This window comes from Lepidochelys kempii, chromosome 6 (genome assembly GCF_965140265.1).
Source record: "Lepidochelys kempii isolate rLepKem1 chromosome 6, rLepKem1.hap2, whole genome shotgun sequence".
Classification (NCBI taxonomy): domain Eukaryota; kingdom Metazoa; phylum Chordata; order Testudines; family Cheloniidae; genus Lepidochelys; species Lepidochelys kempii.
The window spans coordinates 42004878-42031716 of NC_133261.1; the positions used below are offsets into that span (position 1 = coordinate 42004878).

Below are 26839 nucleotides of genomic sequence, written 5' to 3' on the forward strand. Positions count from 1 at the left end.
GCATAGCCAATATGGTCATTGTTCATTATTGTTAAAAATGCATTAATAAACTCAAGGTGTTTTCCCATTTTACTTTTATTGCTTTTGTAGCTCATGGTTGAGTCTTTAATTTCTTAAAACCAATTACACATATTTTGGAGACAAAAAAACTTTGAAGTTGTCAAAATGAAGTTTTGAATGTTTTTACTATGGTTTTGGAATCTGCTCTGAGGCAAACAAAAACAACGCAACATTCAGGTATCAGAAAGACTGAGGAGACTGTTTTTCACTTGATTCAAATTTTGTTTCCAGGAGTTAAGTGTGTCATACAATTGTTGCCACTGCTGCTTTCCAAAAGTCCGATGTGTGCTGTTACTGTAGAAGTAAAACAAAATTGAAAAAAGGGATTAAGACACAGCATTTTTGCTATGCAATGCTCTTCTAGAATACATCTGTTTTACTTGTGTACATTTCTAGCTAGAAATAAGGTAAATCTAATCCTCCAATTCCAAATTGAATATGGAAACATCTATTTTTAGTCTCTGTATAAAAGGCTTCACCACACCCACGCCGTAGCCTTCCCCAAGTATTTAAAGCTGCAAAAGTCATTAGTATTCTTGCCACTGTTAGGTCATTAAATGAAATGTGCTGGAAAATAGGACTCTCCTATTAAATAAGCTAATCACATTCAAACTGAGCTTTAATAAAATTATGATAAATAGCAACTATTTAACTACAGGCAACTGATAGGAACAATACCTTGCTTCTAGTTAAAATATTAAACAGCTATATTAAATGAAATAATTAGAACACACTAAATTGTTCTACAAAATGCGGCAAAGAATTAAGTCTTACCTGACAACTACTTTTCTCTGTGTCTGATCAATTTTGCAGTTCACCATCTTTGTCTTTACAGCTGAAAACAGTAAAACGATTTGAGTGATACTTTCAAGAGATAGCAAGGACATAAAATAGTATAAGCATCTTTAAACTCAAATTCATGTAAATATATACAAGTAATAACTTGCTGGATGTTACAGCCAACAGCGAAACAACAACCTGGTAGGCAGAAAAGCAAAGTGACGTAGCAAGGTCATCCATGAATTCCTATGGTTTGGTGCCAATCTATTAAAGCAATATCCTGTACAGTTTTTATGAACTGTTCTCCCCTACAAACACATCCTGTTTTAATGACAGCAAGCAAAAACAGATGACAAATTAAACCTGCAAACAATTTATTAGTTCTATAAAGGATTATTTGAAATACAATTCCTGTCACTGAAAAGAAAACACTTCTCAAAAGTCAACAGTTGGCTAAGTCTTTAAATATGATGTTTCATACATGAATTTTTACATAAATTTAGAAATACAAATGGGAGGGTGGGGGAGCGCTTAAACCACATGTGGCTTGACAGACAAGTCTACATGTAAACAAGCAGTACCTTTTCATTGCTTAAGTTATAATATTCCATAGAGCGGTGTACGGAATTTGGCAAACTGCATGTAATGTTCTCTTAAAGATAACTAAGTATCTGTATTATAAGAATGGTGTATTTATCCAGCTTCTGTGTGTTAAACAACTGCCACTCATGTAAGACCCAAATCACATCTGTTCTAAAAATCCTCAAAACAAGGAATTAGTTTAAGAATAAAAACAAATAGTCCCCATGAAAAAAATGTGTAAAATATAAGCACGCTAACTCTTCTTACCATCAATGACAAATGCTTCTACATCATCTGCTCCAATCTGAAGTTCCTGCTGCATTGTGTCAAATGAGATTTCTTTGTTTTCCACTGCCATTCCCATAAAAGTAAGTAATCTCATTTTTGCCATATTCTGCTCATGCAACAAGCCTGCACAACAGAGCGTTAATAGTTTATGGGTATGAATTATAATTTGATAAACAAGTTTAACTATTTTCCACGTTCTTTCTACTACATATGCCTCAGAATAATTTCAAATTCACTTTACATCATTTGAGTAAATGTTCCCTATCTGGCTTTATCAACATTCCTGCATCTACCTTGTGCTTTACAAAGACACCCAATTTGCTCTTAGGTTCTTCTGGACCCAGTTATTGGCACTGAAAGTGCAGAAAAATGCAGAAAAACAGCAAAATCTTGGGTCTTGATCAACTAGTGTACAGTCAGCTCACATCTCCTTGAAATGTAACAGAATTTAGATATTCCAAATCAGTTACAGCAGTGTTTCCCAATACGGGGGCAGAATGTCAGAGGATGGGGGGTAGACAAAATTAGTTCAAAGTGCATCACCAGACAGAAGAGAAACGCAGTGGAACAGGGATGCCCAAATGACCCTAATGGTGCCCAAGCCCCCTCCCACTGCTACAATATCCTGAACTCTCATCCCCCTTGGTCCTCTTCCAGGATTCACATACCCTGTGGCTAAGACTAAAACGGAAGGTGGCTCCTTGAAGGCAACTTCAGATTTTTATTTATTTTTTTAAAGAGAAATATATCCTGTTGAGAAAGTATATTAGCCTTAACAGGGGACTCCTCTCAAACTTCAAACAACAACAACACAGGACACCTAGTGGCAATATATTCCCAGACATGCAGAAATGAAAAAATAGTAAAGGAAATGGAAACATACCTATATTGGTACTTATATAGCCCTCACCACCATAGCACAGGAGGCGTCAGTCGTCAGTGTATTATTTTTACAACACTCCTGTGATGTAGGAAAATGCTACTGTGCTCATCTTATGGATGGGGACACAGGCACAGAGATTACATGACTTTCTAAGGTCCTTCACACAAAGTCTGGCAGAGCAGGGAACTGAACCAGGATCTCATGAATCCCAGACCAAGCCTTAAGAACTAAACCAGCCTTCCTTCCTCAAGCAAGGCTTATATATGGCCCTTCCCCAACTGTCACACCTTATCTGGATATTCTGATTCAGCCAATCAAGTTTTTGGAGCTAAATTCTAGAATCTGCATAAAGTTTAATTAAAATTAACTTTAGTCACTTTAATCCAGTGTAATATAGATATTCACACTGCTCAGTAAATATTTAAGTTTGAAATTTATAACATCTGTATGCCAATAAAAGATCAGGGAAGCACATTATTACAGGACATCATGTTGTGTTAATTAGCAATAATTATGATGCAGGCTCCCTATCTGGCACAGATTCAACAAAAATGTGATCATCATAACTCAAATGAATGAATGAGAGCCACCAGCAACTATAGCTAACTGGGTGTAATGGAAATCTACAACCATCAAAAAAATCAATTAGTGCACATTAACCCTAATTAACAAATGCAAATGAGATGCTGATTAACTTTTTGGTGCAAGAAAGGTTGTTGATAACACCAGATTAGACGTGGACATGTTAGGGCGATTCAGTTGACACAAGATAATGCTACTATTGGCCTAAGTTGTCAGCATTAATAAAACAACAAATTGTAACAAACTGATGCCACCTGTAGGAGCCTTTATTGAACAGCTTTTACAGACTAATTTCATTTTTAATTCGTACTGAATCCAAAACAAGAGTAAAACGGAAGCAAGTACTCTATTAGATGCCAAAACTTACTACTTATAATTCATTTTACTCTGTTATTCACACTAATATTTATAGTTTCAAAGCATCATGCCTATCAAGAGGAAACAGCTAATTAAAAAAAATTCAGGAAAATAAGTTTAAAATGAAGCTATTTATAAAACTATAGCCAAATCTTCCTGAGAGATTTCTGTATCTTTTCTATCCCCGGAACGATTTTTAAAAGGTTTAGATTAAATGTGACCAGAAAATGTAGCTAGCATTGTAATTCAAAACTACTTTTATGTGTGTGTCGAGTCCTGGCCAAGACATGAAGAGATTCCTTACATAATTTTCTGACAGTTCAAACAAACACCAGGAAGTGAGAAAGCTCTTAAAATTGGACACAGATTACCTTTTTACCATTTAAAAATAATGTTCAGTTAGAAAACTGTAAGTTTTACAAGAATTAGCATATGTTAAATATACTGAAAATATCTACATTTTCAGATTTAAGGTATTTACTGATTAAACCTGTATATAGGAAAGGAAGCAAGAATAGTACTGACCATATTGGTGGGTGACCATAACACACAACAGATGCAAAGCATTTATTGTATATTTCAAAAATCAGCAAAAGTGCATTTTCAGCAATTATTTCTAGGAACAGACAAGCAACTTATTTATGGAGGTTCAAATATATGAAAATAGTTTAATGTATTACAAACGGTCTCTTTTGCACTAAGACAGCTCTATAGTCATTTGTATGCTTTTCTGATGTTTCAAATACACTCATGCAAACAGTAGCTGTGCTTTACTCTATCTACAATACACAAAGTGGCGCCATCAAACAGCAGGCTCTCTCTTGTCCATAAAATGGAAGTGCATATTGATGGTTCTAGTCATACTTTTATATTTTAATACAAAGTACCAGTGCCTTACAGTTTTCAGTAAAATTATTCTCAGACATACTACAATCCATTAAACCAAACGATGCCCATGTTACGTTGCACTAAACTATGTTTTGTTTTACAAAACTATAACATTTTTCTTGAATACCAGTACTGTCTTCATTTAAGTGTCATTTCAAAATCAAAGTTATAAAAAAAATATTTTTTATGGAAACATTTATTCATTACCAATATGTCAAAACCTTAATGTAGTAATAAAAAAATCTGCATCATTGAGCAATTTCTGCATTGTCACTGACCCCTGTCCTAAAAAGCTGCAATATAGAAAACGTAATTTTACTGCATGCAATAGCTTATGAACCAGTGCTCCTTTGAAACAGTCAATTACACATCAATGGGGGAGTGTCAAAGTGTTAATTACTACTCCTTTTTTTCCACAGTGTGTAAATAAAGAGGGTGCTGACATTAACATTCCATTGCATGGCTTCATGTGATGAAACAAATTAACTGGGACAGAATGTGGTTTGCCAAAGCCGAATGCATCAGCAATGCACAAACATTTGCATCTCTATATATTATTGTACTTCACCCTTGTTATACTGCTAGGTGGTAGAGTTAAATCATTTAAGCAATAGAAGTTTAGAAGTAAAGGCAGAGGAATCCTCTTTTTTGAGCTATGAATAATGAAGTGCTCATGGAAGTACAGGACCAATAGATTCTTCCAGGTATGGTGTGGGTAGATACGATATAAGGTTCCTCGCACAGTTTTGTTAATACTCCCTAATTCTGACCTGCACAACAAACCAGAATCTTGTCAGCTGAACAAGGGTCAATCACACCAAAGCTTGGTGAGCTCTGAATCTAGAAAATGGGGACTAAGAGACTGTCTACTCTTGAAAGTTAATTTGGAGTAAGGTGTTGTGTGAATTCAAACTCTTATGGCTATTTCTGAATATAACTCCTTGTGTGACACTTATTTTGGAATAAGAATGCCTTGTTCCTATTAAACTGAATCAGAAAAGGCACCCTTATTCTGGAATACGCCTACTAAATTATTTGCCATCTTGGATTTAAACAAGATGAGAGGCCAACTCTGACTGAAACATTGAGCCCTAACTCACTGTCACTTCGAACCCTACATGCGCTCTTAAGGCTTGTTTACTCTAGAAAGTTGCTATACCAGTATAGTTAAAGCAGTACACTTCCCTAAAGTGGCTGCAGCTCTACCACTATAAAGGTACTTTATACCAGCTGATATAGCTATAACTGAAGCGGTATATAATGCACCTTTCAGGTAACATTGTGTCCGCATTAGGACTTTTACTGATATAACTATTTTGGTTAAAAAAAGATCACCTTCCCTAATCAAAACAGTTATACAGGCCAAACTTTAGGACAGACCAAAGCTGTACTATTATCTGAATCAAAAGTGTTGCAGGGTTCATAAATACAGAACACACAAGATCTGCTCAGTGATTGAAAAATCTAAACAATTTCAGATGTGTATATGAAAAAATGCTTTGGTATCAAATTATTTAAAAATTAATGCATTTTTAAAAATTCTGTACACAGAGCACTCTTCAGAAGCCAGGATGAAACCTTTATGCTTATAGACTGAGCCCTGGTACCAAGGCTCTGAGCCATAACAGCATTGTACTAAGGCAACCATAGTTATAAGGCAGGAGGTCAGAGGATCCCCTACTGGTCTGGATGATACCCTAAATGTCACAGTAGATCAAGTCTTATAAAAAGTTTTGCATTGTTTTACTGGAGAAAACACAAAAGATGTGCTCAGTGATTTAAAATTTAAATCTAAACAATTTTGGTTCTGCATATGAAAAAATGCTTTTGTATCAAATTATTTAAAAGTTAATGCATTTTTTGAAATTATGCATCTAAAGCACTGTTCAGCATAAGCTGGTGAATTTTCTTACGGTATCCCATGTTCCCAAAAAGCACCACATTCCAGGGGTGTCTTGCCAAGATGAGGGCTTCACTCCAGCACCTCAAATGTGAATTTATAGTTTGTTATCCTAACTGTTTTGGATTTCTGGACAAATGTATCCTTTTAAAGCTCAATTTCTGATGCCTGTAAGAGAACTCTCTCTCATTCAGTCTTATGACATACAACTTATGACAAGTTAATTGTCCAACTACCACAATATAAAATGTGTAACGTGTCACAGTAACCTTCTCCCCTGCCCCCCCGCTGTTATTCATTGTAATTATTGTGTAACTGACATTGCCAGGTTATTGGGAGAAGTTACATGTGCACTAATGTAATGCAGTAAAAACTGTGGGATTATTTTGTAAATGTATAACTATTCAGAAGAGTGCAGCGAGAGAAGAGTTAGCTCTACTCAATAATTCTTTTCAGAGTAACAACCGTGTTAGTCTGTATTCGCAAAAAGAAAAGAAGGACTTGTGGCACCTTAGCTCACGAAAGCTCATGCTCAAATAAATTGGTTAGTCTCTAAGGTGCCACAAGTCCTCCTTTTCTTTCTGCAATAATTCTTTGTGCTCTTTAACCCATTTTTAAAATGCGTTCTTAACAGAAGCTGTCAGCCCTTTATTACCCAACCACAAGCCACAATGCATTAAAAAATGGAATACAGGAATTACTATACTCAATTAGGTTATTGATGCATCTCATCTGGCACCATATCTCCATCAATGACCAGCATGAACTGCTTCAGAAGAAGGTGTAAACCCTCCAAAAAAAATCAACAATTACGCAGCAACATGCCCATGAAGTAGCTTATTCCTAACCCCAGGTAGCTGTTTTATGTCCCGCAACATGGGGATTACATTTCCCTTTGAATTTATTATTAAAACTGTAGATGTTCTTGTGGATAAATGTCTAATACTTGACACATTCTTGTGGCAGTGAGTACCACAGATTAGTTGTGTGGTGAAAAAATCTATTTGGTTTATGATTTTAAAATTTGTTTCATTTTAATTTGTTTGGGTGCCTGCCTACATTTGTACTCATTTATATAATATGAGTATTCTCATGTAAGAAACTGGAATCCTAATATTTCAGCCCAATGTATCTTCTACTATAAGGGAGTGGAACACAGTGTATGCTTTGATGCGTGGATCGGATGAAGTGAGCTGTAGCTCACGAAAGCTTATGCTCAAATAAATTGGTTAGTCTCTAAGGTGCCACTAGTACTCCTGTTCTTTTTGCGGATACAGACTAACACGGCTGTTACTCTGAAACCGATAAAAAAAATTAAGTGGATTTAAATGTCAAATTTAAACAACCTTTTATGTATCTGGCTCTCTCCATAACCATTTATATTCTCAAGACCGACTGGTTTGCTTGAAAACATCTGTTCCTGAGCTGAATATGAAAAAATGACACTGCTTTGAAGCTTCATAGTCATTATTGAGATAACTATCCATTTAAATCATACTAAGACTCTACTTGACCATCAAAAAACTAATATAAGTTTTCCTCCTCTGAAAGACACCAGGCAATTCGTTATTTATGCTCAGCAACAAGTCAAATTTCTGACCCCCTATTCAGGTATTTAATTATTACAGTGATACTTCATAAATTTTAGTTTGCTTTGATTCAGCTTAGCACTATCGTATGTAAACAAATGTTTAGAGCAGAGGTAGTCAATTATTTTTTGTCAAGGTCCAAATTTCTTGGTCAAGGTATAGTCAAGGTCCAGACTCCAAAGAAAATAAAAAATCAAAAATGATGATAATAAGTAAATAAAAAGATTTCGGGGTCCATTCAAAAGCATCTGGTGGTCTGGATTTGGGGCACAGCCTGCCTATTGATTACTCCTGGTTTAGAATGTCACAAATTTCAAATTCTTGTACAACACTGAAGTGTTACCAACAGGTTTTTTAACGACTCCCTTACAATTACCACTACCTATGAAACACAGTACCTGAATAAGAGATAAAAGAAATCTACAGGCACTTGTCTTTCTATATACAAAAATGTATTAAAGCAAGTACCAGGAAAACATATTAAGATGTCTGACATGGGATTGCTCATACATGAAGTTGACAAACACAGTATTTGCTGTTAGAGAAAGGAATGTACGAGCTCAAGACAAACTGTAGTCTTGTCCAAAGATGGATGGCTAGCTAAGAGGTCTTAACCTCAATGAATAAAGAACTTGTGGCAAAGGCCCCAAACTTTAAACCTGGATAAGGAAAGGAGACAGGTAATATTAACTCATTCTAGCTAAGAAAAAGCCACAATTAAATGTACCTCCAAGTGACTGAGAAAAAGTTTCTAAATATCTATAATTAAAACCTAGTACCTGTTAGGTTCAGTAGTCATCTGCCTCTTTGCGGACATCACTATACTCTCTATACACATAAACCAGTAAGCTGTAATGTAGGGCATAGGCAGGACATGGAAGCGTGCCACAATTTATAATTCCACATCAGTTGTCAATGCACAGGCACTGAGCATAATAGGGGATGCCAGGCAACTTTTAAAATAAAATTAAAAAAAGATTAAGCTTTGAACCAACTGAGCAGGGAAGGCCGTTGACAGGTCCACATCCAAAGCCATGGGAAGAGTACTAGAAAGTCAGAAATGTAATAATTTAAAACTTACCAAGTGAGTCAATGAAGTCTTTGTTGTTCTGATAAAACTTGACATAGGATGCTAATTTAGCACTTACAAAAATGGTCAAAAGCTAAAGAAAAGAAGGAAAACCTCAAATATAAAAACAGTTTAACTAAATGTCATTACAATCAAACGGAACAGGTACCTCACGAGCATTTGCCCTGAAGGCACATGAAAAGGTCAGGTGCAGTTTAATGAATCTCTCTGAATGTACTTACAAAATGCAAATGGCATCAGAAAAAAAAAAGAATGAAGTTAACCATTTAGGGCCAACATCTGCCTCTAGATAATGACCACTCCCACTAACTTCAAAATGGACAATTTGTCTTGAGCTTGTTTTCCCAAAGCCTACCTATGTATCTGATGGCAAAATCTGGATCTTAGTGACAAGATTTCCTTACCCAAAGTGCACTTGCTTTAGTGATTATCTGTGAAGATCATATTCATCATCTTAAATTAGATTTGTACCCTTTTCTTACAATTAGTCTAAGAAAACAAATCGCAAACACATTTTTTAATTAACCCCTTGCTCAAGCATCTCTTGCAGTCCAATGGTTGTTGTTCCTGCATAGGATGCAGCTGAAGTAAGTCAACTTCAAAACAGATTAAATCAACAAAGAAAAAAAAACCCACTCAGGAGATGTCAAAACAACTTTTCTGAAAAACAAAGTTACTTACATCATGGATAAGTTCTCCTTCCAAAAATTTCACTGGTTTTAAGGCAAGAAGATGGTCAAAGAGAAAGGTATTTGGGTCCTTCAGTGCTCGGACAATACATCTAATTAGGGAAGGAAAGTACACATGGGCTACAATAAATAAATGCACTGCCAATTAAATTAGAATATTTATTGTGCGCTTCCACAGTGCTTTCTAGTGAATCTCAAAATGCTTACCAAATTATTCAAAAACAATAGGCTCGCATCACCATTGTGAATATGGAAGTATTTTTAACCCCATTTTAAAGAAGGGGAAAACAAAGTCACAGTGATTTGTCCAACATCATAAAGAAAATCTATGTCAGAGCATAAAAAAGGAACCAGATCAAATCTTCCTATCCTGTGCTTTAGCTATGGACTTGGTTTTTATTCCCTTACGTAACTTAAATTATTATATATGGGTAAATTATCTTTAATATCACCTATAAGCTTCATAGAACCAAGTCACTTTGTGAAGATGGATTAGACTCAGACATGTGACACAAAGCAGAACAAACACCAAGAAGCTTAAACATATTAAGATCCATAATTTATTAGTTGCAGCTAAAAACTTTAAACAGTCCTATAAAGTTTCTATAACTCCTGAAAAAACACTTTTTGTTGAACTGCATGTTTAGTAATTATATTTACAAGTAACCAACCAAGTTTTAGGATAATATTAGCATTACACTAGGGCTTAGAAGTCCCAACCGAGATTGTGATCCCATTGCATCAGGCACTTTTCATTTACTGTAAAAGACAGACCACGCCTGGAAAAGCTCAGAGTTTGAAAAAACAAGACAAATAAAACAAGTGGAAGCATAGAAGTATTAGGATTATCTCACTTTACAGATAGAGAAGGGAGGCATGAAAAAATTAAGTGACTTGCCCAAGGTCACCCAGGAAGTCTGTGATAGGGCAGGACTGATCCTAGATCTGAATGCCTTAACCTCAAGGCCACCCCTCTCTTCTCAACACTGCTAACAGGTAAGAACAAAAGTACTTGGCCACGAGACTATAATACACAAGCAGAAACAAGTATTTGATATGATAGTTTGGTCTTTAGGGTATGTTTTTTGTACATAGATATGGGTATTTGGTGCTAGTAAGTATACAAATGTTAATTCAGTAATATAAGCAGATCCGGTATCAATGACTATAGTTAAGATTGCCTAACACTCTCTATTATGAAAACTTATTTTCAGATGCTCTAATTTTGCCAAACTTTAATCATATTGGCTGAAAATTCCCATGCCAGGTCTCTTCCTCAGACTGAATCCCTCCCCTGCCCCGCTATTTCAGTGAAAACAGTTCAGCCATTTTAGAGAACAAGATTAAGAAAAACAGATAGTTTTGACAACGTTATCCCCCCAACCCAGCTGTTTTGCTGAAAAACTCTATATTTCCATTCTTCGGAACAAGAACTTGAAACATGGCAGGGGAGAATCTTATGGTCAGAGAGGTGCATTTCTACTCTTCCTGTGAAAACTAACACAGATCTGGCAGACTTAAGACTCTGAAAAAAAAATCACAATTTGCACATGCTCAGTAGAGCTTGTTAGTGCTAAAATCTCCAAACATGCTAACTAAACTGAGCATGCTCCTAACCCCCGCATTGAGCATTTTGGAAGGAAGAGACCAAGATGGGTTGGGCTGGAAACCAGGAGGAGACCATGAGTTAGTTCTGGTTCTCCCACTGGTAGTTATTAATTCTATGCACTTTGCAACCATTATTGCTGAGCAAGGCCTCTCATCTCTAATTTAGGAGGCAGTCAGACAACATTCACCCATTTTACAAATAAGATAACAGATGACGTACTTCTTTTTTAAAAGTTTGCTTTTTAAGAGAGGGGGAAATTACATAAAAATGCTACTTTTGAAAAACATTAAAGTTGAAAAGTCAAGCACTCAAGAGTTAGAATTGTTGCAAGAATTCAGCCCTCTCACATGTGCTACAATAAGTCTTTAATTACACGATCACATGCTGTTTGTTCTACAGCATCCTGTGCACAGAATGAAACAGATAGCTGCAAGAGAAAAGAGGATTGCTTATGTTTAAGGCACTGGACTGAGATCCTGGAGATCTATGTCCTCTGCATCTCAAATTGGTTTCAGGATTGTGAGCTGTGATTAGCTACACATCTCCTTTAATCACATTCTAGGTGAAGGATTTTCTAGTGATCCATAGTGTGGTGATCCATGTAGCTGCTCCTGTTAATATTCTGAATTTAAATAACTTTACTAAGTAGATCTGAGGGAATGCTACATTCCCCAAATGTAATAAGGTTATCACATATATCAAAAGTTTTTGTTAGCTTTGATGTATGTGTGACCAAAATGTTTAAATCTATGGGTACTCACAGAAAAATGGGCATGGTATGACCCTATTTGCTCACAATCTCCAGAAGATGTTAGGATTAAATCGATTTATGAACAAAATTGAACTACAGCATCCGCTACAAAAAATTAACTTCCTCAATTTATTGCATAAGAATCAATGTATGGTAATTTACTCAGCGAGAGCAATGAAGGTGACCAGCAGGTACTTCTTAAGAGTATCCCATAACAATAAGACACTACACTGAATGAACTCAATAGCAAGGATGACACTTTTCACAATATTTTGAATATAACCTTTATAACCTTCTTTCTGTGTTATCCAAAGCCATGGAATGGTGTCTTGCACTCCATGAGACCTCCCAGCATACCCTCTGGGGAGTGGTGAAAGCTCAGAAAAATGGCCTTTTATAAGAAGTAGATAATTTTAAAAGAGTATTTCATCCTTCACAAAAACATGCTGTTCCCTCTGCTGCCGACAAGTACTTCCTGACCTCTAACCCTCCAGCAACAAGCTAGCGCAATCCCGTGCGGTTTGAGACCAATAGAATATTGAAAGGTAGGAAGACTCGCAAAGGAATCAGCTGAACATGCTCTGTGGGGTTTAACAAAGCTTTGGCATTTAAAAGTCAGTTGTGCAACTGACTTTTCAATGCTCTCATTATTTGGGGCACTAAGCACATAACCATACAAATACTGCATTACAAGTGACCTTCAAGGAAATCCAAGAGTTTCATATTACCTGTGAGCATCAACTCTAGCCTGGGAAGCATTATCCTCTGTGTAACTTCCCAACAGTTCCACCATTATTTTGGCTGCAGTGTCACTATGGGGGGAGGGGAGAGAAAAAAGTGTTACCTCTGGAATGCTGAAAAATAATTACAAGCTACTCAAATATTTAAATAACGCCATTATGAAGTTATAGTTCACCTGAAATTGTATTTAAAAGGATGTGATCAATATTAATTGCAGTGAAGAGGACAAATTAGCCAAATGTATTCATTCAATTGTGGTTTTACAAAATGTTTATCTTCACCCTTCATTTCATTCTCTTAAACTGATAAATTACCTGCTAGTTATGGAAAGCTTTCCTAGCTGGGAACCGCTTCACGTGATTCACTAGAACACTCTTTTTACACACATCTGGATCTAATCACTGCAGAATAAGTAGTACTGCACAGTTTACTTCAAAATGCAAGATGGCATATTTAAAGAGCATTTATGGTCAGAAAAGTGACTATGTAAAAGCAGCACCTTCTTACTTAACAGATCTGTTCTGTGAGCATTCAGAATGACATCTACTGACTTTAGTGTCAAAATTAAGTTTTTACTACTTTTTGCTCCTGTAAATCTAGCAAAGCAAATAAAGCTGAGGGTGAGCCAGATTGTTCTCTCACTCACATTCACACAATTAAGTTCCAATTGCAGAATTTTTATTATTGGTCATGATGTGGAAGTCAGATAGAACTCAGCTTTGGTTTGCCAGGCTTACCTTTAGAAAAAATCTTTACTAGTAAACTGAATAAAACTTGAGATGAAAAGCTGTGGTCTTGTCTACACTGAAGGTTTTGGTGGGGTTTTTTTTGTTGTTTTTTTTTAAACAACATCCTACCAGCACTATCAAAAAATGGAAATGCTAGTGCAGACCAGTTCCTAATTAGATGATGGAGTAGTAAACACACCAGTGACTGATGTATATGCTGGTGATTTCACCACTGCTAGCTGTAGCGAAGCCACCAACTGCTGGAGGTTTCACGAAAGCTTCAGCATAGACAGATATAATACCATTTCTATAGTCACCTTTCAGAAGGTATAACTACACTATAAAATAAGAGAAGCGGTTTTCCACATGGACAGAAGGTTTGACCTTTTCTTTAATGACGCAAACCTTCTGAATGAGTCACTGAGACCTGGAGGACATTACCAATAACAGAATTTAACCAATTTTGTGATTTCTACCCATGAAATCACTAACAACTCTCTCCTGAAACTATCTTACTACTTGCTTTGAAGGGGCTAATCTACATTTGGAACCAAATCTCAGTAAGGAGGATACTAATTCATGCACTTTTCTGAAAAGTGTCTAATACATTCATGAAAAAGATTCCTTCTCCCTTCCTTCCCTCTACACATAACACTGGGGATCCCTTATCAATCTGCTCTATTTTGCCTGTTAGTAAGAAGCTCAAACTGATTATTCTAACCTTCAGAGTCTCAGAGTATTTTTGTAACATGAAAATCTGAACATTTCCTTTAGAGCAATTCCAGGCACTGTGGATTTCCTTCTGTGATAAATCTACTTGTTTCATTTAAGAACACATTAGAATATCTGCAGATTTTTATTAATGGAAAGCCTCAGATTGCAAGGTTTAGCAGTATAGTCAGCATATAACTAGTTACCTTTAACCATGAACTCTGAACAAGTCAGAAAGGGCAGAAACTGAGTGATGAATTGTAATCACCCCGGGCAGTGTTGTGATACCATCCACATATGCCTAGCCCACAGGGGGCTCAGGTGAGAAGTGTTTTTGTATTTTTATAGCACTCCTCTTTTTTGCGTTATGTTATTATTAAGGAAAATAATATTCAAGAAGACACCTTGCAAAGCTGCCACTTATTAGGATCCTCTATAAGAAGAGGCTTCAAGCTCTCACAGAATTCTGGCATGATGAGAAGCAAGAGATAGCTGATTCAATCTGGCGATGGATGAAATGGGAGAACACCTCTTTTGCCCAAGGTGTTGTATACCCAGCGGAATTTGCCACAGAACTGCTATTGCTGCAGAATTTTATTCCATGATCAAAGCTTACTTTTTTTTTTTTTTTTTAAATTAAGATTCTAGCCCTTTTTGGTTGTGAATACAGGTGGCTCACCTTTGGAAAATCAACTGATGAAGTGCTGTCTGCATAAGGGCTAGTCTACATACAAACTTGCACCAAATTAACAAAAGGTATAAATTAAAAGCTTATCTAGGCATTTTCATGCATTGAAAATTGTCACTTTGGAAGACAAGTGGTTTAAGTTGTTATGGCCAACATACTACCTGTTTGCATGTAGACTAGCCCTAAGGCAGTGCCTACATTAGAGATTTTTGCACTGGCAAAGGTACATCAACGCAGTGAACCAGCATAAACAAACACCTAGTGAAGACACAATGAATCAATTTAAGATGAGGTTTACTGTATGTAGACAACCTGAAATAATGGCCGAGAGGCATGAACTGCCCCACGCATCTCAGAAAGCTGCTAGCTATAAAACCTAGTTATGAAAATTTAGGCCTTGCCTTCACTGCTAAAAAACATACGTTTTTACTAAAGCACCTGAGAGAGCCCAAGTTACACAATGAAGACTAGATACTTTAGTTTTAACATCAGGCAAACTTGCTGAGGTCAGCCCTATACATGCATCTATTTTAGCAACAAAAACAAGGCCTCAAATGGCAACAATGTTAACTATTTAATTGCTGATCATTTTAGTAGATACATCCAGCTAGTGTGCTTATCTCAAACTGCCTCCTACAACTTCCCAGCTGCCAAAAGCGCCATTTTCCACCCACCTGCCAAGATTTCCACCGATAAATTATTTTCAATTCTGCAGCACTTTGAAAGTGAAAAAATTAGAAACTAAACTAAAATTAAAACTCACGAAGAATACTGTTCTGGTTGTAATATTTTCATATTTAACATAGAGCTCTATTTTGAATTGATCTGATCTGCTGCAGAATTTAGGACCAGCTTGCTGTGGAACAATAGAGCCTTGCTCTTATCCTTGCTATAGGGCATTTAGCTCATTTTAGAGAAAATATTTGCCGCTCACTTTTTAGAAAACAAAAGATTTTTCACTTGTACTTCCAGAAAATGTAAAATTAAGAATTTCAAGAAATTAAACTCCCTCCCCTCCAATCTTTTACGTTCCCATAGAACAAGTACAGCAGACATTTCTGCCCTATTTAATTCAGTTCAATTTTGGACCGTGGATATAAATTTGGGTGCTGAACGTGGCAACATACATGTCAACATTTTACAAAAGCTCTCTACAATGCTGTACATCTCCTGTGTTGTGCACACTTGTATTTTTGATATTCTTCTGGAAAGATGACCCAGGCAAATACTTTCAGCTGCACTGGCCAATCTAGATGCATAATTAGACAAAAAGTCAATGGGAAGGAGGTGGCTGAAACCAGGAATAACAGAGGTGAGAAGGGGAACAGAGTATATAGGGGGGGTTTAAACAAGATTTGGTAATCACAAGTCACTCTACATTTTAAAAATTCCGTGGGAGGATACAACTAATGATCTTGCAAGATCTTTGCTGAGTGCTTCCTTGGGAGCACCAGAAGACTGGAAGAGAGGAGAGTCTGCTATGCCAAGCAGTTTCACTCTGCTACAGCTGGGTAAGCGCTAGGTGCAGCAGCAGCTAAGGCACAGAGCTCCACTGGAGAATCTCTGCAGGAAGAGGCACAAAGAGCAGGGGGGAAAAAACCATCTCCCCAACAAAATTCAGCTACCAATAAAGATCTCAGCAATAAGGCAACCCCTGCCATCTTCCAATTTTCCTCAGTTCACCGTGGAAAAATTAATATTATTTTCTTACTCCAAGGACGCCCGATGATTCTTGAACACTAGAAATAGGAAACTTCCACCAGAAAGTAGCAGGAGTCTCACTTATTACTGTGGGATAGAAGTGTGCATGTTTAACATCTATATTTAAAGTAGCCTTCAGAAGTTACTGGAACTGTACACTCTATGGTCATACACTATGGAAGATCCATTAGCTATACATATCAATCCATCTTACAACAGCTGGTGAGACATCAGAAAGTTAAAAACTTCAATTCTTCTAAATAATTATTTCTCCATTTCCTTTGATTAAAAACAGACAAAGTAATTGAAGTATGACTTTATCACTTAATTTTTCCATTCCCATTTATCTTCTCATACTGCTGGGTCTAGCAACATTCCTGAATGCTAAGGCTGGAATGCTGCTTTGAGTTTCTCAGAGTATTGCAGATAGTGCCTGCCCATTGATCCAGGAGAATGATCTAGGTCAAAGGTCACTCTTTATTTTCTTTCCCCTAAGAAGAATAAGGTGCTCTGAAAAATTGCCCTATTGATTGCAAACTCTGCACTGACCCAGATGGTAGTGCCATGCATGCAGGAGTTTGTGAAAGATATTTTAATGCTTAACTCTATAGTGCAGATATTTTTTACGATTTTGGTGGTAAAGTGGAATACATTACCAAAACCAAGACAATTTAAAGAAAATTAATTCATATACAGATTTGATAACTAGCCAAGTTAGAAAACAGTTAACTGTTTAAAAGACAATTGGAGCCAATTTGTTAACTTCCTCTTCAATTCAAAGATCTACAGGTGGAATTTGAAAATGATAATGGAAAAGCAAGCTAGTTCGATTGCAAATAGCTTTTCTTTTAATTAGATGACTTAAATGGATGATCCTTTATATCTTGGCTAATTTTTAATAACATTTGTAATGTTTGCAGTCAGCTAATTATCGTTTTGCTTTAGAAAAACATAGGGCTCTATAATTCCATTGGCATAAGCAGTTTTTACAGAGTAGAAATGTATATTAACTCAGTACTTTCCAAACATAAAGCCCAGACTCTTCATTACATACAAGGTCTTTGGTTAACCTCTCAAAGAATGTGTAAGTATTATTTTGGCCACCTGAGAACTGTTATATAGTCTCATCCTTGAAAAAGTATTCTAGTGAAAATGGCTGAATGAATAAGAAGTTGAATGAAGATTACGGCTCAGATCCTTGGCTACATTGAAGGCAATTTTACACCACAATATCACTGTAAATCATCCCTGATACCAGATTAGCCACTCTTGGGAGCCTTACCCCAATTTAGGGCAGGATCCCCTGAATGACAGCCAACATAGCAGTTTCCCAACATCCATGACCAGTGGAACCCATGAGTAGTTGATCCCTGGTTGTCATATGTGAAATCTAGCAGTTTATACAAACTGAAAATCATTCCTCTCGAAGATTCATTTAAATACAATATTTTTTGCCCTCTTCTTGCAGCAGGGCATGTAGCAAAAACCATCACAATCACGCTGTCCTCCCAAAAAACTGACCAAAACCTCAAACCTTTAATTACAAATATTTTAATAACCTCAAGTCCTTTTTAAGTAAGCGAAGGAGAGGGATACCGAAAGTGTGTGCATAATACTCTCAGGTGCTGTGATAATAAGCCTAGTAAAATAAGATGCCTGCTTGTCCACAAAGATAAAGAGGGGGCTGTCCATCTACATAAAGGAAATGAGTGTTAAAAACATACCAAAAATCCTGAAACTGTTGTGTAACAATTCTTTATTTAAATCTGAATGAAAAAAAGTTTACTTTTGTGAAGGCAAGGTTTGTGTCTCTTGTTTATCCTTTCTTATCAGTAAATGTAAAGAGTTATGCTGACGTGTACAAACAAGAGCTGCTGTCAATTTATTAACACAAATTAATTTGCAGGTAGACTGTACAGAATTACATAAAATGTCAAATTATTTTGGTCAGCCTACTTCATTAGATCAGACTCCTATAATGATCCCCAATGATTTTTTAAAACAATTCAGTAGGTATTATATTAACATTAATTCCCATGTCTAGTGCAAAGCTTTGTCTCGAAGGTAATGTTTATAACAGCAGACTGATTGTGATAACTTTGATTAATAGACACTCCCCCAACCAACTGAACAATAGAGATGGCACTACACACATTTTAAAACATCAAAGCTCAATTAAACAATAAACTTGGCATAATGCTATCATTTCGAGAAGGAAAGCAAAAGTTTTACTTTTGTAAGTTTATAGCTTTCAATCAACCCATTAACTTTAGTATCTTCTAAGAAAAAACGGTTTAACTTAAAAGAGCTCTTAAATACTAGTTTAAGACGTAATAAAAGTACGTCCAGATGTATTCGATGAGATTTAAAAGATTTACAGTAAAGAATAGTGTAATGAAAAACAATTTCCCCCCCAAATCTTACACTATATACTAATTTAAAACTACTGAAATTCTCTAGTCTCTTATTTAACTCAACATACCTCTTCTTGCAGTCCACCAATGCATCATACAGCAGTCTCAGAAGAGTATGTTTTTTCTCTGTGCTGAGATTCCAGTCAGAAATCCACTTTCGAACCTTCATAGAAAACAATTAAAAAAGTGTTGCAAACGTTTTCTGAAGAGTAATCTGACTGTTAACGTTAGAACTACAAACACTGCCCACTTAAACATGACCCAGGCTCTCCTGAAGAGGAAAAAGAATGACGGAAAGGATCTTTCCCAGAGATCCCTGTCTGGCTCTTCTGGGTATTCACTCCGCAGTCCAAAAATCAGGAAAGTGCACCACTGGAGGGCCAGAAATCAGTACCTCACACCCTCTTCCTAAAGGAGGAGAGTGGGCTTACAGATCTCTGCCTCCATAGTGAGGGACATCAAACTAGTGTCCCAAAGCTGGTTACAGCACTTTTCCCACACCCTGCATATTCAAACAAAGCTCAGACAGATCTGATGTGTTTAACATCAGGGAGAGATGTTTACTTTCTAGTTTGCTATGAAGAGCAGTTTGACTTCGATTATAGGGACAAAAACTTCTTTTAAAAGGTCAAAAACCACAGTGAAAAATTTGGTTTTTATTCCAATTGAGCTTGATAATTTTTAATTGTGATAGCCACTATGTATTACCTCTGACTACCTGCATACAGTTAATATAGAAAATAACTAGTGACACCACATCAATTACCTGATCTAGTTCAGTTGGAATGTACTGAATGGCACCACATGCTGAGGCCACTTTAATAAGGCTGCAGTAGACTGTATATCTCACAGGAGTATTCTTATCCATACCGTGGAAGAGATTGCTCAGCCTAAACCACAAAGAACAAATCAATTAACCCTAGCAGGTTTGGCAATTAATGAGGTGAATATGTGCAGACACCAATGTGTCCACTGACATGTGTACTAGTATATAAAATGTAAATCTGTCTAACCACCATTAGAGCCCTGTGTGGATACAAAATTTATATCCACGGATATAAAGCAGATATCCGCGGAGCTGATGGGCTCTAGCAACAACGAGCGAGACCAGCGCGGCCATGGCCAGCAACTGGGTCAAGAACTGCAGCAGCAAAAGCAGCAGCAGGTTGGGCCACCACTTGTAGGAGCCAGCACCCAGCCCGGGCAGCTGGGCCGTCCCCAGCCCCATCCATTGAGCCAGACACCAGGCTCACTGGCAGCTGTCCCTGGTCGCACTAGTGTGTGCAAGCGGCTTGCATGCTACCAGACAAGAGTCCCTTCCACACAGCAGTCCAGGAATATGCGAGTTGCTTGCGCATACTGATGTAACCAGGGACAGCTGCCAGTGAGCCTGCTATTCTTGCTAGTTGTTGCTATAGCCCTGCAGCTCCGCGGATAGCCACGGATATAAATTTTGTATCAGCACAGGGCTTTAACCACCATCATCTCAGTGCTAGGACAGAGATGACAATGGCTTACTGTTTTATAGCACCTTCCATCAGAAGATCTCAACGCACTCTAAAAACATTAATAAATTTAGCCTCAGAACATCCCAGTGAGGTAGGTAGGTATCCCCACAAATGGGGGAAAAGAGGCAAAAAGGTGACAAAAATGCAAGGGTCACACATGTACAAAGATTCAATAGAAGCCAGTTTTCAATTCCTAGGCCTGTACTTAAAAACAAAAAACAAACCAAAACACACACACACAACTATCCCTCCTCCTGAAAGGAAGGATATTTTATAAAATATTTTAGTTCCCCTGATCCCTAAGGGATACTTACAGCTGCAGCCTCAGAGATGGACGCTCGCCTTCCCGAAATTTTACCAACTTCTCACACAGGCTTTCAATTAAAGCTTCTTGTTTGTCAGGTTCCAGGATAAGAAGCAGAGATACTACACTGTTCATTACACTTTCAACATCTATACATAAACAAAACATGCATCAACTTAACGCTACAGGCAACAATTACTTCATCAGTGCTAGAAATGCTCCTGCCACTAATGCTTATTTTGTCTCCCCATGACATACTGGAAAAGGGCAATTCCAGCCTCATAGGCTTTTTACAAAATCAGTTATTAAACTGGACAAATATAATGTGTGTGACAGCAGCTCAGTTTAACCTGCAATCCCCTGCCAGCGTATCTCAACCCTATTTATTTTCCACTTCTAGGGTGGAAAGAGAATTTGGTCTCCATGACATCAATCTCGATATTTTATGGGAAGCCAATGTAAATTAAAAGATCTCCATCCCTATCTTCAAAACACTCAATGGCTTGGGTTCAGCACATCTAAAAGATTGCCTAAAATTTAAGAATGAGGACTATGATCAACAACTCTGTACCTCAGGCACAATGGTGCTTTATCACAAGAGTAAAGCTGATCTGCCAAAGACAAAGCTTTTTCAGGAGTCAGTCCCAGACCGTAGAACGAACTCCCACAGAAACTAAGGACCATCAATAAAGCTCATTTCCTCTGCAAGTGCAAGGTGCACTTTGACTTGTCTGCTCTAACAAACATACAGTGACATGTCCATATATATTTTAAAAACGTACCAAAACACTACACTGCAAACACAATCCCCCCTTCACTCCCCCCCTCCCCCGGGAGAAGATAAGAGGAAAATTAACTACATGTGACAAATGTTTATTACATTGCTTAATGCACAACTGGAAGGCACTCAAATAATAGTGATAAGAGCTGTACAAGAACCTACAAAGAATATGATTCTCATTGAGACTGCCAACAAGGGTGCCAATTAACGGCAGCCATAGCTGCAGTTTGTGCTATGGACACCTGCTCATGACAACACAGACCCAAGAGCACCTTGGTTTCTGAGCAGCCAAGAGTTTGCAACAACTTTCCATCACTATCTACACCGGAGTAGTAAATCCCCTGGTTCGCCCAGTCCTTGCGCAAACTATTTTTAATCTCAAATACCCTGATGTCCAATAAAAAGATCACTATAATATTCCAATTCACCAGACTTACTAGACTGCCAAAATGGAGATGAGCGTTCCCAATATTTATCTTCTGGGATTAACTGTACACCCCAAAAAGCAATGTAAAAAAAAATATTAGCTTCCCCATGACAAGCATGGCAGACTATTATGAATACAATCTTCTCCAAATAAGGCTACTTCAGTTTAAAAAAGTATGGTCATTCTGGCTATAGAATTATGGGGTCTATCCATATATTTTACGTGCATTTGTCTGCTGCAAGATGCTAAATGATCAATATTCATAAATATTCATCCCTAAATGAATCCTCACCCTTTCAAATAAGACAGGCATATCAGCTATCGATTTTGTCACACCTAAAAGATATAGCCATATACAAAGAATAATTTAGAATATAGGATGCACAGAAACTCAGGTAAGAGTCATAGTACACTTAACATTTATTGCAATTAGTACTGCATCCTGTCGAAAGGTCTCAGAAGACAACGTTACATTTCTAGGGCAGGGTTAACTGATTTAGTTTACCCTCAACGTTAACAGTTACTTGCATCAAATTTCCTCATTCTTCTTAAAGTTATGCTGCTACTTACTTGAATGGCTCTCCCTGCTCTTAACCAGCAACAAATCTTATTTCACCACTTATTTTTTAAATGGAAATTGGTTTTGTACATGATTAATCACCCATCTCAGACACAGTCATAAGAACATAAGAATGGTCTATCCAGCACAGTATCCTGTCTACTGACAGTGGCCAACGCCAGGTGTCCCAGAGGGAGTGAACCTAACAGGTAATGATCCAGTGATCTCTTTCCTGCCATCCATCTCCACCCTCGGACAAACAGAAGCTAGGGACACCATTCCTTACCCATCCTGGCTAATAGCCATTAATGGACTTAACCTCCATGAATTTATCCAGTTCTCTTTTAAACCCTGGTATAGTCCTAGCCTTCACAACCTCCTCAGGCAAGGAGTTCTGCAGGCTGACTTGTGCTGAGTGAAGAGGAACTTCCGTTCATTTGTTTTAAACCTGCTACCCATTAATTTCATTTGGTGGCCTCTCGTTCTTATATTATGGGAACAATAACTTTTCCTTATTCACTTTCTCCACACCACTCATGATTTTATATACCTCTATCATATCCCCCCTTAGTCTCCTCTTTTCCAAGCTGAAAAGTTCTAGCCTCTTTAGTCTCTCCTCTTATGGGACCCATTCCAAACCCCTAATCATTTTAAGAAAAGGAGTATTTGTGGCACCTTAGAGACTAACAAATTTATTTGAGCATAAGCTTTCGTGAGCTACAGCTCACTTCATCGGATGCATCAAATAAATCTGTTAGTCTCTAAAGTGCCACAAGTACTCTTTTTCTTTTTGCGAATACAAACTAACCCGGCTGCTACTCTGAAACTAATCATTTTAGCTGCCCTTTTCTGAACCTTTTCTAATGCCAGTATATCCTTTTTGAGATGAGGTGACCACATCTGTACGCAGTATTCAAGATGTGGGCTTACCATGGATTTATATACGGGTCCAAACTATATTTCCCATTTCTTCAAAAGGAACTGCATGTCATCAAGAGACAGGACTGAATACAGACACATTTTGCCTTGTTTGAACTACCACACTGAAGGAAACACATTTCTTCACCACTGTGGGAAATTCTGCCCTTTTGTGGGTTAACAAGAGCCTGTTGTACTGTAATAATGTTGACACTTCTACTGAATACAGTCTGTTCATGTATGAGTCTTTATGTAGTGAAGGCCATGGAACAGGTTTCCAAACCTTGCCAACAGTTATCTGAGAGGGTGTCTGTGCAAATGATTTATTTTGTCTTCTTTTGTGTCTGCATTATGCAGATTCAAAGAGAGGAGGCAAAGAATGGCTTAACTCCCACAGACCACTACACCATGTGCCGCAGAGACTAAACACTGCCTTACATGGCCTCTAAGTCTATTTGTGAATTTACACCAGCCAAGGACAGGGTGAGTATGGTATCATATCACTTTCACTGTAGGTGAATAACCTCAGTACATAGCAGTTTCAAAGTTCCCAGCTGGGATTCTTCTATTACTGACAAAAATTAATGTTCTTGTATAGGCTGGTCCCTTTAAAAATTTAGGGTGGGATTTTCAAAAACTCCCAGCACTGGCCTAGTTCTGTTCCCATTTAATTCAACAGGCGTTTTACCACTGATTTCAGATGGGCGCGACACTGAACACTTCTGAAAATCCTACTTAATGCATAATGACCTTCCTATGAGTACTCTCTCTATTGGTCTCTCTGCCGTGCAAGTGCTCTATGTAACTTAAGGTGACTCACAAGCTCAGTCATCATAAAGTTCCTGAATATGCTAATCAAGACTATCCATACCAAGACTTTCAAAGACACAAACCTTTATCATCCTCCTTTAGACATACATCACAGACTTCAATAATCTGAGCCAAGTCACTGTGAAGTCCACCTTCAGAGTTCTCTTCGGAGATCTCAGCTCCTTTAGATTTCAGATAAGCTCGAAGTTCTGCAGCCTTTTAAAGAAATAAAGAAACTAATACAAATGTACATACTACTAGCAACATCTTATTGGCGGTCTTCACTTGAATGAAAAGGTGTGCTTTTAACTCAGATTAGCTAACTTGAGGTAAAATCCTAGTAAAAAGCAAGACAGTTAGCTGGTTCCCTCATAGTCTTGTGTGAAAACTACAAATGTCTTGCCTTCTCTAGGATTTTACCTCAAAGTAGCTAACAATCTGAGAACATACCTCCTCCCTGGTGACAAGGCCTATACCTTAACTTTACAATCCAACACTTTACTAAATGACAAGAGTATAAGCTCTTTGAAGTCATACGTTTGTACAGCGACTAGCACCACAGGGTCCTGATCTGATTGTGACTTTTAGGTGCTAGTGCAATACAAAGATAAAAATGTTTTCAAAAGAATTTATGTCAAGGATCAAAATTAAATAAACATGGTATTACTTAAGAAATAACTGAAAAGTACATTTCAGAACCCCACAAGAGATTTTGGATTCAATGTTTGAAGACCTGTTACTAGACGTTCATGCCACAAATTTCTAGTCTCTGTGGTTTAAGAGTATTTTCAATGTTTGTTTATTTTGCAGAACTTAAATATTTTTTCAAAAGCCTTCAGAAAGTGAGCAAAAGCTCAGAAACACGAGCCAGCGCACACCATAATGGCAATTTTAATACCAAGAAGGTTGAAAGAATAAGTAATGTCGGATATCTGAGTTAACTTTCTTTTTTTCTCTCCTCAAAGTGGGACTCGAGGGGAGGAATGAAGGAGGAAGGGAGAAATAAAAGATGTTAGAGGCATGGGATTTGGGAGCAGGGGATTAAGAGACAATATTACATGAAATAATTAATATTTAAACTAATCAAAGACACAAGAAATGCATTAAATTTAGTGTTCTAACTTTCAGCGAAGTTTATTTTAAAGGGCCTCATGGAGCTCCCAAGCATTTTGATGGAACTTTTGCAATTTCCTATTCCCACAGTCTACAGAGCTCCAGCAGGCACAAGGGTAATATAGTCCAGTATTCATTTAAAGAAAATGGTATACAACATGTTCATCAGTGCTTCACTTATTTGTTTTCTAGTCTCAGGAAATGTTTTAGGTTTGTCTTGCAAATATTGTTTAGTCCTTAACAAAGAATGTAACACCCTATAATATTTGTAGATTAAATATCAGCAAAATGATATAAAACTGAACCTTCCATTCAATACTATATATATGCTTTGTGTCCTCAAGAGTTTCATATTGCTGAGCACTGTTAAAACACCGCCTTGTTTCCTCTTAAGAGAGATTTCAGTAACAGGTGAAATGACATGTACAAAGTGCTGTAGGATCATCTGGGATAAAGAGTTATATAGCTCTGGTATTAATTCTGACTTTAGAAAGGCTTTGTACGAAAAATCCACCAGACCCCACGCTCAGCGCACTGAGGATCAGTTACAGCTTCTAGCTATCAGGGCCATTCTAGGATGGACTGAAACTGACCACATGGGCAGTGTTATTGTAGCCCCGTTCGTCCCAGGATATTAAGGACAAGGTGGGTGCGGAAATATCTTTCATTGGACCAACTACAGTTGGCGAGAGGGACAAGCTTTCTCAGAGCGACACAGAGCTCTTCTTCGGGGCTTGTCTTTCTCACCCACAGAAGCTGGTTGGATAAGGGATATCACCTCACCCACCTTCTCTCTCTCTGGAACTGACCAGCCGATTACGGGGACACCGGCAGGAAGATCAGTTGACGCTTTCCAACCCCGCCCCCGTCCCGGGACAGGCCTGAGGCAGCCCAGCCCCCAAGGCACGCACGGGATCGGGCGTGGGCGCGCAGCACAAGCGACAGGGGCGGCCGGTTCTGGTGGCTTCCCGAGCGTCCCTCCCCCGGCCGTTAACCGTCAGGGAGCCGGGTCACTCAGCCCGGGCGCGCCGCGGGCTCGCTGCCCCCACCCGACAGCCGGGCGGCTACTGGCTCCCCCTCCCCGGGCCCCTCGGCTTGACACTCGGTGGGTCTGAGTCAGGGAAGCGGCGCCCCGGGACGCTGGGAAGCAGCCGGACACGCGGTGCGGGCCGGAGCCGGCACTGGGAGGCCCCAGGAGGGAGCCGGGTCCAGGCGGAGGAGAGGCGGCTGCACCGCCCAAACCGCGGACACCCAGCGCGGCTTCCCCAGTCCCCTAACCTGGTCCTCCTCGGTAATATCGATGAAGGCCGGGACGCTCATGGCCGCGACGGCTCCCCTGCCTGGCCCGGAGAGAGCACGCCACCCTCACCGGAAAGGTGGTGGTGCGT

The 26839-nt window shown here is 38.2% G+C and overlaps 1 protein-coding gene across 2 annotated transcripts; it reads right to left on the reverse strand.

Annotated features, from left to right (window-relative positions):
• Nucleotides 1-57: 57 nt before the first annotated feature.
• Nucleotides 58-26839, reverse strand: EIF3M (eukaryotic translation initiation factor 3 subunit M). 2 transcript variants are annotated; one of them, XM_073347737.1, is made up of 11 exons: nucleotides 26730-26838; nucleotides 24422-24554; nucleotides 20854-20992; nucleotides 19798-19921; nucleotides 19100-19194; nucleotides 12777-12860; nucleotides 9681-9780; nucleotides 8991-9072; nucleotides 1690-1833; nucleotides 835-895; nucleotides 58-354 (listed from the first exon to the last, which is right to left on the reverse strand). In XM_073347737.1, the coding sequence occupies exons 1-11, from the start codon at nucleotides 26769-26771 to the stop codon at nucleotides 234-236; spliced, it is 1125 nt and encodes a 374-aa protein (XP_073203838.1). In that variant the 5' UTR covers nucleotides 26772-26838; the 3' UTR covers nucleotides 58-233. The 2 variants fall into 2 exon arrangements, with proteins under 2 accessions (XP_073203838.1, XP_073203839.1); XM_073347738.1 differs by lacking the exon at nucleotides 1690-1833 and having other exon boundaries at nucleotides 26730-26839.